Source organism: Canis lupus, chromosome 5 (genome assembly GCF_003254725.2).
Source record: "Canis lupus dingo isolate Sandy chromosome 5, ASM325472v2, whole genome shotgun sequence".
NCBI lineage: Eukaryota > Metazoa > Chordata > Mammalia > Carnivora > Canidae > Canis > Canis lupus.
The window spans coordinates 10,301,415-10,317,139 of record NC_064247.1 but is presented as its reverse complement, the minus strand read 5'-3'; the positions used below and the strand labels follow the sequence as shown (position 1 = coordinate 10,317,139).

General features: G+C 38.9%; 2 protein-coding genes across 2 annotated transcripts; both read left to right on the top strand.

Annotated features, from left to right (window-relative positions):
- The first annotated feature begins 2,152 nt into the window (after nt 1-2,152).
- Nucleotides 2,153-3,088, top strand: LOC112671008 (olfactory receptor 958-like). The gene has a single exon (XM_025464820.3). It carries the CDS (start codon nt 2,153-2,155, stop codon nt 3,086-3,088), a length of 936 nt encoding a protein of 311 aa, XP_025320605.1.
- A 7,424-nt stretch (nt 3,089-10,512) lies between these two features.
- On the top strand, nt 10,513-11,829 carry LOC112671508 (putative olfactory receptor 10D3). The gene has a single exon (XM_025465779.2). The coding sequence runs from the start codon at nt 10,513-10,515 to the stop codon at nt 11,452-11,454; it is 942 nt and encodes a 313-aa protein (XP_025321564.1). The 3' UTR covers nt 11,455-11,829.
- Nucleotides 11,830-15,725: the final 3,896 nt, after the last annotated feature.

The window sequence follows — 15,725 nt, the reverse complement described above, 5'->3', positions numbered from 1 at the left end:
TTATTTGTTTATTATGTATTTATTTATTTAAGAGAGAAAGAGAGTGAAAAGGAGAGAGAAAGCATGGGTGGGGGGAGGAGCAGAGGAGAGGGAGAAGCAGTCTCCCCACCCTGAGCAGAGAGCCCAATGCGGGGCTCTATCTCAGGACTTTGAGATCATGACCTGAGTCAAAGGCTGATACTTAATCGACAGAGCCACCCAGGTGTCCTTGTGTGATCCCTTTGTTTTCATTTTTAGAAATATTTTTCCCTTAAGTTTATTGTATTGTGGTCAGAAGACTTATCATGAGATCTACCCCTTTAACAGATTTTCAGGTGTGTAATACAGAATACTGAGTATGGGTACAATGCTGTACAGCAGATCTCTAGAACTTATTCCTCTTGCTTACACAAAACTTGATGTGGTTTGATTAGTAAATCCCCATTTCCTTCTCCCTACCTGGCAATCATCGTTCCACTCTTTGGTTCTATAAATTTGACTATTTTAGATTTTCATGAGAGTGGAATCTGTTTGTTTGTCCTTCTGTGAATGGCTTATTTCACATAGCCTAATGTCCTCAAGGTCCAATCACGTGGCCACATGTTACACGTATCTCTTGTTTTTTAAAGGCAGAAGAATATTCTATTGCACGTATGTACAACCTTTTCTTCATCCATTCACTTGTGGTGGCTATTTGTGTGTGTGTGGAGCCTTTCAGGTTTTCCATACAGAAGATCATGTAATCTACAAAATGTTACTTATTCTTTTCCAAATTGAATGTTTTGCTTTTGTTGTTTTTGTTGTTTTTTATGTTATTGTCTATTTTTGTTTTGTTTTGTTTTTTTGCTTAATTGTCCTGGCTACTTTGTTCTGCTCTTAGAGGAAAAGAACACAGCCTATACTGGATGACAGAATCAAAATCCACAAAAATGCTTTATGTAAAAAAAACAGATTTTATTTGAGAGAAAGAGAGCCCAAGCAGGAGGAGTGGCAGGGAGACCAATGCGGGGCTTGATCCCAGGACCCCAGGATCATGACCTGGGCTGAGGGCACTCTTAACTGACTGAGCCAACCAGGCGTCCCAACACAAAGATACTTTAATAGGCTCAGGTGATGTGTAAATACTAAAATGATGAAACTGGAAACCTTTAAGCCCATATATGTAAGGATCTGTGATTTTGCAGAAACAAAATAAAACAACAAAAAAGAATGGTTCCAGCACTTAGCAGAAACCAGGGTGAAACTCTTCCTTGTAGTTTGACATATGAAAAAGTTCGATTTTAGGTCAGAGTGTTCTCAAAGTTGCTTTGATTGTTCTTGAGATGTTTGAGCACATTGACTGAAACAAAGAAGCAATGACAACCTTCCTTGTTGCATAGCTGTCTGAACTGTTGAACAATAATAGACAAAAGGATAGAATTAACCTAAGAATGATTAGAAAGGAGTTCAAGGACCACATGGCAAGGACATTTACGGAGAAATCCAAATTAAAAAGTCAGTGATTGAGCTAAATTATCACTAAGGCCCTTTCAGTTCAGAGAATACATTGATTTTTCTTTTATCTGCATTTCTATAGTTATTTTTTCCTTTTTTCCAGTTATGGTGTAATGCATTTAGAACCCTTGGGTCCCAATTCTGGATCTGTCATGATCTGTATCTGAGAATCTGAGCAAGTTATTTAACTTCCCTGAATCATCATTCCATTATCATCTATGAAATGGAGATATTACACTTGACTTCGAGGATTCTTTTAAAGCTCCAGAAGCAAATGGTTATGAATATTCTATGTAAACTATAAATGTGTCTAATTTGTTTCCTCCTCTTTTCTCTATCTTATTTTCTTTTCCTTCTTTTGTCTTTCCTCTTTGTTCTCAGTTCTCAAAACGTCTATGCTCTTTGTATTTTGTTCTTCTCCATCTGATAATAATAAAATAATACCTGTCTATGAACCAGTCAAGTTGCCTGCATTGTGTCCTAACCCCAGAGACCACACGTCCTCCTGAGGCATTTGCTGCCCCCAGTCCAAATAACTATACACATTATCTTTTCACTGATAGAGCATATGATTACATTTCCTTTTGTGAATCTACTGGTAGCAAGCAGTACGATTTTATTCCTTGGGCCACTAACTTATTGTCATGTTTCCTCCTTTCCAGAATAAAGTCTAACTTCTATGGAAGTGAGGAATCACACTTTGGTTACAGAGTTCATCCTGCTGGGCATCCCACACACAGAAGGGCAAGAAACCATGCTCTTTGTTGTGTTCTCTGTCTTCTACCTCTGCACCCTACTAGGAAATCTGCTCATCCTTGTGGCTGTGATGTCTGACTCCCACCTCCACACTCCTATGTATTTCTTTCTTTGTAACCTCTCTGTGCTAGATATTGGCTTCTCTTCTGTGAGCACGCCGAAGATGTTGGCCAACCTGCTGGTGAGGAACCGAGTCATCTCCCTGGGGGGCTGCATGTCTCAGGTCTTTTTTTACCACTTCCTCGGCAGCACTGAGTGTCTGCTCTACACGGTGATGGCGTATGACCGGTTTGCTGCCATCTGCCACCCACTGCGTTATACCACCATCATGAACCGCCGGGTGTGTGCCTTGCTGGCTGCTGGAACCTGGTTTACTAGCTCTTTTCATGCCACAATTCTCACCACTCTGACCTTCCAACTGCCCTACTGTGGGTCTAATGAGGTAGACTATTTCTTTTGTGACATCTTTCCTGTAGTCAAATTGGCGTGTGGTAATACCCTCATCATTGAGACAGTGAGCTTCACCAACATCGGCCTTGTGCCCATGATGTGTTTTCTGCTCATCCTTGCCTCTTACATCCGCATTGTCATTGCAATCCTAAAGATGCACTCTGCTGAGGGGAGGCGCAAGGCAGCGTCTACCTGTGTCTCCCACCTCTCGGTGGTCACACTGTTCTTTGGGCCCTGTGCCCTCATCTATACCCAGCCATCTTTGAGCGAGGTACTCGTAACCCCAGTGCAAATCTTTGGCAATGTAGTCACCCCCATGCTGAACCCCACAATCTACACTCTGAGAAACAAAGATGTCAAAGGAGCCTTGAAAAAACTGGCTACGGGCCAGATAGTTTCAGGTCACTAGTCCTCTTGTGGGTAAAGCTGATGTTTTTGTCTTCTCCTTTGTATGTTAAACTAATTTAAAAACATGTATCTATGACCGTTGTCTTTCTGCCATGAAGACAGCTGAGCAGCAATTCAACTGATACAAACCTGTGACATATTCCCATTTAATAGACCAGGGATCAGCAAACATTTTTCTCTAAACGTTCAGATAGTATATATTTTAGGCCTTGAGGACCATATAGTCTCTATTGTGAATACTGAATTCTACTATGGTAGCATGAAAAGTGCCATAGAAAAATATATGAACAAATGGATGAGACCTGTTCCAATAAAACTTTACTTACACAATCAGGTAGCAAATGAGATAATGCCCCACCGGCCATAGTTTGCTGATTCCTATCACAGAGGTTAGTTGAATTTGAGAACCAGTTTTTTCAAGGACATGTTGATAATGATTTAAGAGTGGAATTTGACATGGGCTGGGTCTCACCACGGTGCAAGGTGAATTTCTGATCAGGGGTAAGTGGTGAAAGATGGATGTTAAGGGACAAGGTACGCACATCTGTGAGAGGACTGTGTAGCACCTCGAGTACATCTTCTGAGAACTCTTCACTGCAGCAGGGCCATCTGGATGTGATCCATGCGGATGCCTAGACATTCCTGATACCTCTGCTCCTTATATCCTTATGGCCAGTTTCCAAAGGCATGAAGGTAAACGAACACTATTCTTGCTCATACAAGCAATCTCCATTCCCCTCCGAAGTTACTCAGCTTCCCCCCTGCTAGCATCAGTAACTGCATTCGTTTTCTATCCACAAAACACCAAGAGCAATTGGGTAGGCACCTTGGAATGTGATTTTGACAAGTCTACCAAAATCTGTCACAAGATATGATTATTGCATCGATTTTGCATCAATTTAGCAGGGTACTAGACAGAGTGAATCTCCTCTTGCTGCCAGTGGTCTGACTGCTCAGTGGTGTGTATGCCGGTGAGTGACTACAGCTCATTCAGTGGTGGGACCAGACCCTCTGAGAATAGTGCCAGAAATCATGGAGCTTTGTGCTCCCCCTATCTTCACAGAGAAACAAACTCTGTTGGGCAGTGGTGATAGTTCTCTGGGTGGGACCATCCACCTGCATGTTTTAATTATTTCCTATCTACTCTGGGAACTGACTCTAGTCAGCTAGTTCTTTTTTTTTCTTTCTTTCTTTCTTTTTTTTTTTTCTTTCTTAATTTCATGAGAGACACAGAGAGAGTGGCAAACATATAGGCAGAGAGAGAAGCAGACTCCTCAAGGGGAGCCCGATGCAGGACTCAATCCCAGGATCACGCCCTGAGTTGAAGGCAGACGCTCAATCACTGAGCCACCCAGGTGTCCCCCTGACTAGTTCTTAATAAGGAATTGGGCCAACTGGGCTATTAGAGTGGTACTAGCAACTAGAGCTGTCCTTGGCCTGATGGATAGACAGATCACCTTCTTTCTAGCTATATTGGGCTAACTTCTCCTTTCCTAGTTACCCATAAAAGCAACCCCCTAAATCCCCATGTGCCAAGCCTCCAGAACTTTCAAAGGACTTAGTGTAATGAGGTTCTTCTTTTGCCATTTCTAATTCCCTGGATGAATGTAAAATACATATTTATTTCAAAGGACAGAGCCAAAAGTTACAGCATACTTCAGCATAATCACATCAATTACTAATTTTGACCTTTTCTAGAAAGGTTGTCATGAATCATGGCCATTTTGGGCTTATGTAGAATCTGTAATTACCCTAAGCTGTTTTTGTCCATTTCTATGCCCTAACATATAATGAAATTTTAATCTGTATTTTAAAATATATTTGGTGAACAAATCAAAAATAATAAATCCTGTTAAAATTATGTATCAATAAATTATGTGTTGTTTTCCATAATCAATAAATTAAGCTGACTGCATTCTTTTTTGATTGGGAGTAAATATATATATTATCTCTTATTTATATTTTTACAGTATTCAAAACAAATTTAATAATACATTCTTATTTATTGCAGTCTTAAAAATTATTTTTGCTGTGAAATATCTTTCATATTTTAAAAATATTATAAAATTTAAAGAATATTAATAGATATCTGTGTACTTTTCAACCAGTACAGGAAATAGAATATAATCTAGAAGTTTCTTTTGTGTGCTTCTGTCATCCTTATCCTCACAGTAGTTATTAGCAAGCTGTTCTTGTTAAGGAAATATCTTTATTTTATTTATGGATCTAGCACTATGTATGAATCCCTAAACAACATATTATTTAGTTTTTTTCTGCTTTTGAAATTTGTTAAAATAGACTCATACGTGATTGCCTTTATTCCGTTCAAACTTGTTTTTGAAATTCATTGATTTTGATGCATATGGCTGAAATTTTACATTTTATTATTTTTTAATTCATTCTATTGTTTTAAGACATAGATGGCTCCTAATTTGTTATTATGAACATTCGTTTGCATGTCTCTAGAGCACAGGTCAAAGAGGTTTCTCTAGAAGATGCATTCAGGAGCAGAATGGCTGAAATGGAGGGAATTCAAATAGCAGATTTGCTAGCTGATGCCAAACTGCTTTCTGAATGATTCTAACAATTAAAGCCACATCCTCAGAGGATGAGAATTCATGGCACATCTCATGACTGTCAAGACTTTGTAATGATCTTATTCTTAATATTTGCCAATCTGATGATATGAAATTGTGGCCACTGTATTTTGAAATCACAGTACTTGATTACTAATAAATTTAAGCAACTTCGTATCTGTTTAATGACAGTTTGGGTTTCCTCCTTTGGGAGATTTATGTAATTTTCTTAACTCAGTTTTCTGTTTAATATTTTGACTTTTATAAAATTGATTCACAGTGGTTCTGTATGTATTCTAGATACTAGTCTTTTATTGATAATATGCATTACAAATATCTTTTCCTAGTCTGTGGCTCCTCTGTCTTTTTTTTTATATAAAATCAATGTGTTCATTTAATGTGAATAATTTATCAAACTTTTCCTTTATAATCTCTTCCAGAGATGATTGCATCTTGTTTAGAAATCATATATTATACTTAATTTGTGTCTTTAGGGTTTTCATAGAGTTAGGGTGCCTGGTGATATGGGTGGCAAATAATTGCATGAAGAGTGGAGCAACAAGCAGGACAGACTTTATTCACTCTCCAAGGGATGAGAGAGGCCAGACATCTAGAGAAAGGTCAGCCCTGAGTTTCTGTTAGGCTGGGCCTTTTAAAGGGTTTTTAGGGATATGAGAGGGTTGCAGTTGACCCCATGAGGGTGGTGTGTGGAGGGCATAGACTCTTGGCCAGGTAGAGCAAGCGATGGCAGATTTCTTAAGGGACTCTGTCCAGGGCTACACTGGGATGTGGGTTGTGGGCAGGCTAGAGAAGAATATGTTTTGTAGTTGGAGTATACTGAGACTATAGGGCACCGCGACCTAGAAAAACAAAGAGTTACAGCCAAGTGCAGACAACTGTGAGTTTTGTCTCCTTCTGTGGGATGGGGAGGGACTTGGAATAGATTTCTTTCACAGTCTTGATTTTCACTTTTAAGTCTTTAATCCATCAGGAATTGACTTTTGTTTGTGATGAGATAAGAATTCAATTTCCTTCTACTTAAAAAAAATATGAATATCCAATTAATTGTCCCAGCATCATTTATATTCTATTTCAACATCCCCTACTGGCCTGCAATGCCTCTCTAATATGGCCTCCAATTACCCCCATCTTCTAGGATTCATGCTTTTGTGCAATCGGGTCCTTAGTTTTAGTGACTTGTTTTAGTGAATACAGCATAGCAGAGGTGATGGGATATCACTCCAAAATTACATTATAAAAGACTATGTTGGGGCACCTGGATGGCTTAGTAGTTGAAGGTCTGCCTTTGGCTCAGGTCATGATCCTGGGGTCCTGGGATTGAGTTCCGCATTGGGATCCCTGCAGGGAGACTGTTTCTCCCTCTGCTGGTGCCTCTCTCTCTCTCTCTTTTTCTCTCTCTGTCTCTGTCTCTCATGAATAAATAAATAAAATCTTTAAAAATAAAAGACTATGGCTTCAATCTTGGGTGAATGTGCTCTATTTTACTGTCTTTAGGATTGACTGCCTTGGGAAAAGCCAGCTGCTATATTGCAAGGCAGTCCTATGGACAGGTCTCAGATCTACCAATAGCCATGTGAAGGACCTTGGAAGCAAATCCTTCTCCAGTCAAGCCTTCAAAAACAGTGTAGCCACAGACAATGGTTTGCAACCTCAAGAAAGACTCTGAGCCAGAGGCACTTAGTTAAGCTGTGTCTGGATTCCTGACCCAAATAAACCAAATGTCAGTTATTTTAGGTCACCAAGATTTGGAATAATTGATTATGCCATAGAAACTAAAACATATATCTATTCATATTTTCTATATTTTTGAGTCTGTTTTGATAAGTTGTATCTTTTTAAGATTTATTCAGTTTATCATAGTTTTCAAATTTATTAAAAATAAACTTTTATATGTACTTTCTCTCTTTTGTCCAATAATCATCTTATTAAAAAGATATTTTATTAATTTTTTTGAGAGAGAGAGTACATAAGAAAGAGCACAAGCAGAGGGAGAGGCCGAGGAAGAGGGAGAAGCAGACTCCCCACTGAGCAGGGAGCTGGATGCAAGGCTTGATTCCAGAACCCTGAGATCATGACCTGAGCCAAAGCAGATGCTTAACCTACCAAGCCAGCCAGACACCCCTTTAGCAGTCATCTTTATAGAGGTATACCCCTTAGTCTTTTCAGAGAGCCAGATTTTAGCACTGTTGAGCCCTTTTCCTTTTGCCTTCTTTACTTCATTCATTAATTAATCTATTTTGGTTCTTTGAAAACTTATAACCCTTTTGTATATGAAAGATGAACAATTCTAACATTATAAACATCTGGTCTCAAGTGGCAAGGTTCTTGACACCCTTCAAAAAAAAAAAAAAGAAATTCCAGATTCATCAAACATGTCTTGTGCATAGTTGTATATATCCTTAATAAATATGTGTTGTTTTATATATTAATACAATTCTGGAAAAATCACGTGGAGAACAAGTGCTAGTTCAGAAAAGCCAACTCTGCCAATTGACAAAACTGCTTGTTGGAGAATCTAATCATGGAAATTTTATTTCCAAATCAAAATACTGCATCTCAAAAGTAGGAGAAGAGCTATGGAGAACAATTTGAGATAAAGTGTTTGAAATTGGATATTTAAAAGCATGAGATATATAGTTGTTCTTCTCATTCTAATATTATATCCTGAAACTAAGAAAATGTTTTCTACCTATATCCTAGGATTGAGTTGTACCTCTCAGCCTTCGTCTCACTTCTCTAGATCAACCACAGAAATAGAAAGTGTAGACATGGTTCAATCTCGTTCACGCTGTAGTAATGACACAAGGGGGAACATTAGCATATTCTGTTTCAACTAGATCATTTACTTACTTGTAATTACTCCCTTTGTTCAACAACCCCCTTGAATCAGAAATCACTCAGGAATGGGATCCCAAAGGCCTCCAAGGGCATTTAAATTTCCACATAAAAGAAAACAATGTAGCTATTAGTGTCTTGGAAGCAATCTTTGGAGAGGACAGAGGTACACTCAGCTTTACTTCATTTAGCCTGAGTTTATTTCACTAAGAAAGAGCTTTCCAGATCATGTGAGGAGATCCCTGACCCTTATTTACCATGTGACATCAAAGGCAAATCGAGGCAAAAGATCCTATAGAGACAGATGGTGAAAGGATCAAATTTCCTCCTTGTAAGTCACGTGAGTGCCACCTTCATCTTTTTTCTTTCTGCTCTGTTTTTGTTTTTCATATGCCTCATGGAGAGGAGAACTTGGAGTCTTGGTTTACAAATGGTTTCTGAGTCTAGGGTGAATAGGAGCATGGAGCTACTAAACACAGAATAGGATGTTATTTGCTTTGTTTGTCCTTCACCTCATCATGTTGGCCAACCAACTCAAAAACTCCTTTCTTATTATTGTCCTGTATACCCAGGGATTTGGACTTGATTCAAAATGATTAAAAGACTAGACATTCCAAATGAGACTTCACCTGGATATACTGGGCCAATTCTTCATGTAATGTGTGACTCCTCTTGATAAAACATCCAGGGCTTTTGGTGGGGGGGGAGTAGATTGCATAAGAATAAGTAGTTCTTATTTTGGGTCTGGCCACCTTTTAGAGTACAGTACAGAGCTTCCTCCTGGGTACAGATGCCATGAAGGTAAAGAGCGAAATTCTAAAGATTCAGAAGAATAAGGCCAAACAGGAAGAAGTGGATGATCATGCTTCTTTAGAAGGTTGTGGATGAAGACTTCTATCCAACAGTATCATCTAAGTCCTTATATAAGACAAAATACTGAATGTTATCCAGTTTTGTCAGTCATTGAATGAGTCATTTGACTACTTCATTCATCAAGCATTTATTAAGAACCTGCTCTGCGCCAGGCATTGTTTTCTGCACTAGAATATAGCAGTGCACATCAAACTTTATAACTTTATGTGTATGTGGTGGTGGTGGTGATGGTGGTGGTGGTGGTGGTGGTGGTGTGGGTGGGGAAGGACAGGTTGGCTTTCCATTGCTTACTAATGAGGAGAAGGAATATTTTCCTAGCCTGGTGACATCAACAAGAAAAAACATGAATAACACGGAGGCAAAATATGAGAAGGCAGTAATGTCACAGTCCACCATAGATGCATACATTGGAAAGACTGATGATGTCAGGAGAAAAAAAAAATAGATCCCTAGCTCTACCATTCTAGCTATCTCAATCTAGGAGAGTTGCTTCACCTTTTTAATGTGTGGCTGTTTTCTTCTCTATAGATTTATCTCAAAAACTTATTGTAAGGGTTACTAAACTGAAATCATGTTGTATCAGCATTTCCAATGTAAAGCATTAATTGTTCAACCCTTATGTCTCTCTGAAAAGTCAGAGAGAGAAGAAACAATGTTGTCAGTAGTGGTGGTCCACAAATATGGTGATTAAAAAATATATAGTGATTCTTAAGTTGTAGTTCCTATCTTGCCAAATGAAAAAGCCCCTGGTTGATTCTGAAGATTTGAGATCCTTCCTCTCTGAAGGAGCACACGTTTGTGTGGGCTCTGTCCTTCCCTTTGAAAAATCTTTCCTCTAAGATGCTTTTCTTTTTAAAAAAGTATTGTTTTAATAAGAGATGTCTGCATTTAGAATTGATATAACAAAAATATTTGGCACAAAACTATTAAATTTTCTATGACAACTACATTCCAGTTAAAATGCCCTGTAATATGGGTCATAAGCAACTTTTCCTTAACTTTGAACCAGAATGCTATCCTTTCAATGGCATATTTCATTTGCCCAGTATGTTCACTGCCATCAAGCCAGGGCATCTGTCCATGTCCTCTGCTTCCTTTTCCTCCCCTAGGACACTTTCTCATGGAGAAGAAGAACTGCTCGGTGGTGACTGAATTCATCCTGCTGGGGATTCCACACACAAAGGGGCTGGAGACTATGCTTTTTGTCTTGTTCTTACCCTTCTATGCCTGCACCCTGCTAGGAAATGTGTCCATCCTCATGGCTATTCTTTCTTCCACTCGCCTTCACACACCCATGTATTTTTTTCTGGGGAACTTGTCTGTGTTTGACATGAGTTTCTCTTCTGTGACCTGTCCTAAAATGCTGTTGTACCTCATGGGACTGAGCCCACTCATTTCCTATAAGAGTTGTGTCTCCCAGCTCTTCTTCTTCCATTTCCTTGGCAGCATTGAATGCTTCTTGTATACCGTGATGGCCTATGACCGCTTCACTGCTATCTGTTACCCTCTGCGGTACACAGTCATCATGAGTCCTAGAATCTGTGGGGCCCTGGCTGCAGGCACATGGCTGTTAGGGTGTATCCATTCCAGTATCTTGACTTTCCTCACCTTCACTTTGCCATACTGTGGTCCCAATGAAGTGGATCACTTCTTTTGTGACATTCCGGCACTTTTGCCACTGGCCTGTGCTGATACATCCTTAGCCCAGAGGGTGAGTTTCACCAACGTTGGCCTGGTGTCTCTCCTCTGCTTTCTCCTAATCATTTTATCCTACACTCGAATCACCATCTCCATCTTGCATATTCATTCAACCGAAGGCCGCCGCCGGGCCTTCTCCACTTGTAGTGCCCACCTCATTGCCATCCTTTGTGCCTATGGACCCATCATCACCGTCTACTTGCAGCCCACGCCTAACCCCATGCTGGGAACTGTGGTGCAAATTCTGATGAACCTCGTAGGACCAATGCTGAATCCTTTGATCTATACCTTGAGGAATAAGGAAGTGAAAACAGCCCTAAAAATAATTTTGCACAGGACAAGCCACATTCCTGAGAGCCAGTAAGAGTGGATGGATAGGTATACAACATGGAATTTCTTTCTGGCCCAACATGCAAAATACCCTTCTGGAATCCTCATGTGTAACTTTTCAGCACACAATGAAGAGCATGGCTGACTCTATCATACTTCATTTTTTTGTCTATTTTATTTTTTTGGTTTACTGAAGTACACTCTCCTAGCTTCAAGATAACAGTCTGGGTTGCTGTTGTTTTGTTTTTCTTCTGTGGAGAACCTCCTGCCACTAAAAGGAAGAAAGATGATCTTGCTCCTGCAGCATTTGTCTACATTTTTCAGCTCATGTCCCTCTAAACTATGTGTCAGACCAAGTTATAAGGAAGGCAATCCACAGAAAAAAACGATTGTAAATAACTGATTGAGAGTATGATAAGATCTTCTCTCTTTCTATATTAACAGACTGAATGTCAGAAGCAAAATCAAATGTTTTCTCTTTATCCTCAACTGTACAAAAAAGGAATAACTTAGAATTTATCAGCAAAGATATTTTCCTCTCCATCCCATGATTTTCCTCATGCCTGTTTTCTCTGCTTGTAGGTCCTTAGGCAAATATGATTACCTCCCAACTGTGTAAGGAAAGTGAAAATTTTGTGACTAATGTCCTAAAGTAGAGGTGTCCATTTCACTACTAGCTCATAGTGTGATTCTGAGTGTGAAAAAGCAATTGGTTTTATCAGGTCAGGTTGTTAGACTAAACCAGCGGTTTTCTAAGAAAGACTCAAAGAGCCCAAGGACTCCAGTGAATTTATTCTAAGGCTTCCAAGTTATGAATAGTGAGGACTTCCCTTATTCCTGCTCTGTGTATTAGATTTAAGCACAAAATTTCATTGGAAAAAGCGTTATAGCCTCCGGAGTATGCAATTTCCATGGCATCTTCCAGGACGACAAACAAGATGTGTGTTGTTTTCTTCTACCCGTAACTTTAAAGGTGTTGCTGCTTCTTTAGCACCTGAACCTTTACTTTCCTCTTCAACACTCACATGGACTTGCTACATTTGGTAGAGCTCCAAGGTTCATGCCATCACCTCCCAAACAATTCTGCTCTTCCAATAAAGATAATTACAAATGAAATATGTATTATTATACTTGGTCTTATGTGATCTCTTCATTATTTGATATACATCAAAGATCTACTTTGGCTCACAAGTGTCTACATGGAAGCTCTGTGTAAGACACTGATTAGATCTGAAGATAAGAGTTTAGATTTGATTTTGCTGGGTCCATCATGTTAACTGCCTAGAATATACATCATTTTACACTTTGCACCTCTGACCTAAGCACTGTACTATTAAAATTCCAACTTGAAAATGTCTTGATTCACTGGGATATTATACAAGTTCAGCTCCTAATAGCAAAGATTCCTTCTAGAACTTTCTGAATCCTTGGAAATATCAAGTATATAATTGTTTTAAATAACCTCTTGACCCATTTGTTCTTCAAATTTTTGTCTTTGGGCCAGTATTGTGAAGATTATTATTTATAGAGTTCTTACTTATTGTCAGGTATTATGCCAAATGTCATACAAAAAATTATCTCATTTAATCCTCAAAATGATCTGGCAACATTTGTGTTATTATTCCCATTGTATTGATGAATTCCTAAGGCTTAGAGAAAAAAAAATAAGTTCCTCACTCAAGATCTCACAGCTGGAATGTGATGAGGCAAGGTTATGAAACAACGGCATTTTGCTCTTAAAATATTAAGAAACTGTTTTTCAAATGCTTGAGAGTCTTCCAGGTAAGAACAGATAAAGTACTAAGTAGGAGCACTTACCTTTGTTAATGCCAACCCACAAAGATAGGATATCCCAGAAAAGGACATTTTTTGTCTTATTCCTATAAAAGAAATGGTAACCAAGATAGGCAGTGCTGGTTTAGCACTAGGACATAGGTGGTAGATGAGCGAAGATCTCTGGCCCCATAGTGAGACATGTTGGCATATGCCAATTAGGGACTACTTGGGACACAGCAACAGAAAAGTGAGCAATTCGAAGTTCCACATCATTCTCCACAACTTTTTTCTGGAATAGAAGGAGTGCAGGGACTATAAATGAAGGAACTGGAATCTATGATTGTATCATCTGGGCAAACTTGCAAAGAGAAGATGATTGAAGTTATAAGAGAAGCAAGAGCTGAAGAGAAAGCTAAGTCTCCGAACATCTACCTGATGCCTCCTTCTATCATCTGTGACCTCAATCCTCTTTTGGGGAAATTTTCCCTAACCATGAAAAGAAATGGATATTAATTTCCTAGTATTGATTTTTCACTGGTTCTGGGCCATGGCCCTTTGGCCTAGCAGCTCACAACCCTCCTTTCGAACAACAATATTGTTTTGCATTGAGCCTGATGAATTCACCTTCTGAGGAATCTCAGAAACATCCCCAAAGCTATTACTGGGGAAAGGAACATCCCCTAAAAGACCCAAGAAACCCCATGGTGGCTTCAAATTTACTCAAGGCCCTAGAGAAATGATAACAATGGGACTGAATTTTCCCCTCTTCCTCTATTTTAATACAAAATGAAAAAGTGAAGATAAATGCCACATCCATTTTTAAAGGAATACTAATCCATTATCACATCTCTTTTGCTTTCGATTATTATGTTAACTGACTGATTTTACTCACAGCTTGTGCCAATTAATTTTGATCCCATTTTCAACAGTAGAAGCCTTTGGGATTTTAAAAGTTTCTTATTAATGAATCATTAATTAGTAGCTTGGTGTTACTAGGGTTAAAACATCTAAGGAACATATTTCCTGCAACATTCTCTTAAACTAGGTTTCCTGTACAAATCTGTTTGAGGTTGTTCACAATCACAACAGAAGACTTCCTTTGTGTTCCTTGTTTCAGTTTGCTTGAGAGTGACACTCTATGCTTTGACTTCTCCTTCCTCTGTATTTCTTAATTAGAAATAAAGTTTTCTGTAGCAACTACCACTTTGGCTCTCCTTTCAGCTGAGCTGTTCACTTTATTCAATAATTATTTAATAAAGAAGAATGGGACCTAGCAATGCCCAGAGATTTTCTCCATTCCCTCTCACAATACGCTTAAGCAATCTGAAAGCTTTTAAATTAAAAACAAGTTTTGCTTCAGGAATATTAAAATTCATGTTAATAAAATATTTACAAGATAAATTTATTTAGCTTATTCAAGAATTTCTTCTCTGAACCCCCAGTTAGGAGATGGTGGGAGGCCTGAGGCCTCACAGTCTATGATGGAAACAATAAAATATAGCCTAGTCATGCTCCTTAAAGAGGTTTCAGATCCTGTGAACCCATCAATATTCTTACTACTATAACAAGGGGAGGGGGCACAAACTGTGTACATCAAGCCACCTTTAAAGTCTCCATAAAGCTGTCCTCTAAATCATGTTGATCAGAGCGCCTGCTCCAAAGTATTTTATGTTTTTCATGCCAGGAATTTACCATTAAAAAATGAATTGGGTGATGGGCATTAAGGAGGGCCTTTGATGTAAATGAGCACCAGGTGTTCTATGAAACTGATGCATCACTAAATCCTACTTCCGAAACTAATAAAAAATAAATTAAAAAATAATTTTCTTCCCAAATTCTATATTCTCTTTTCAAAAGCAAATTCCCCTGGAAGTAACAGAAATGAGTTGATGTCCACGGTTGAGGGGAAAGAGAAACAAAAAGGCAAGTAAGAAAATTCATGGATACAGGTCTCTAGGTTTCAATTTGGCTAAAGTTCAGCCATATGCCCTCAAATTTCTTTTCCAGCAAGACACCTTGGAGAAGTAATTCAGTGAATATTTATTAAACATCAGTTTTGCAGCAGATGCTATTCTCATGCTAAGTCTGTAAAGATGAAAAAGGTCTCTGCCCTGAAGGAACCTACCATTTCATGTTAGAATCAGAATAGAATTGTCCATGATAAAATGTGATGTGCCAACAGAAAACACTTCTTACTACATGCTAGGTATTTTCATAGGCACTTTACATATATTAACTCATTTGACCCTCACCATAATCGTATTAAGTAGTAGTAGTAATACTGCATTTTATACATGAGACACTAAGTAATTTTCCCAACTGGTAAGTCACAAAATGAGAATTAAAAGTCCTACAATCTGACTCCAGTGGCCTTTATTTTAATAATTTAATGACAGGGATCCCTGGGTGGCGCAGCGGTTTAGCGCCTGCCTTTGGCCCAGGGCGCGGTCCTGGAGACCCAGGTCGAGTCCCACGTTGGGCTCCTGGTGCATGGAGCCTGCTTCTCCCTCTGCCTATGTCTCTGCCTCT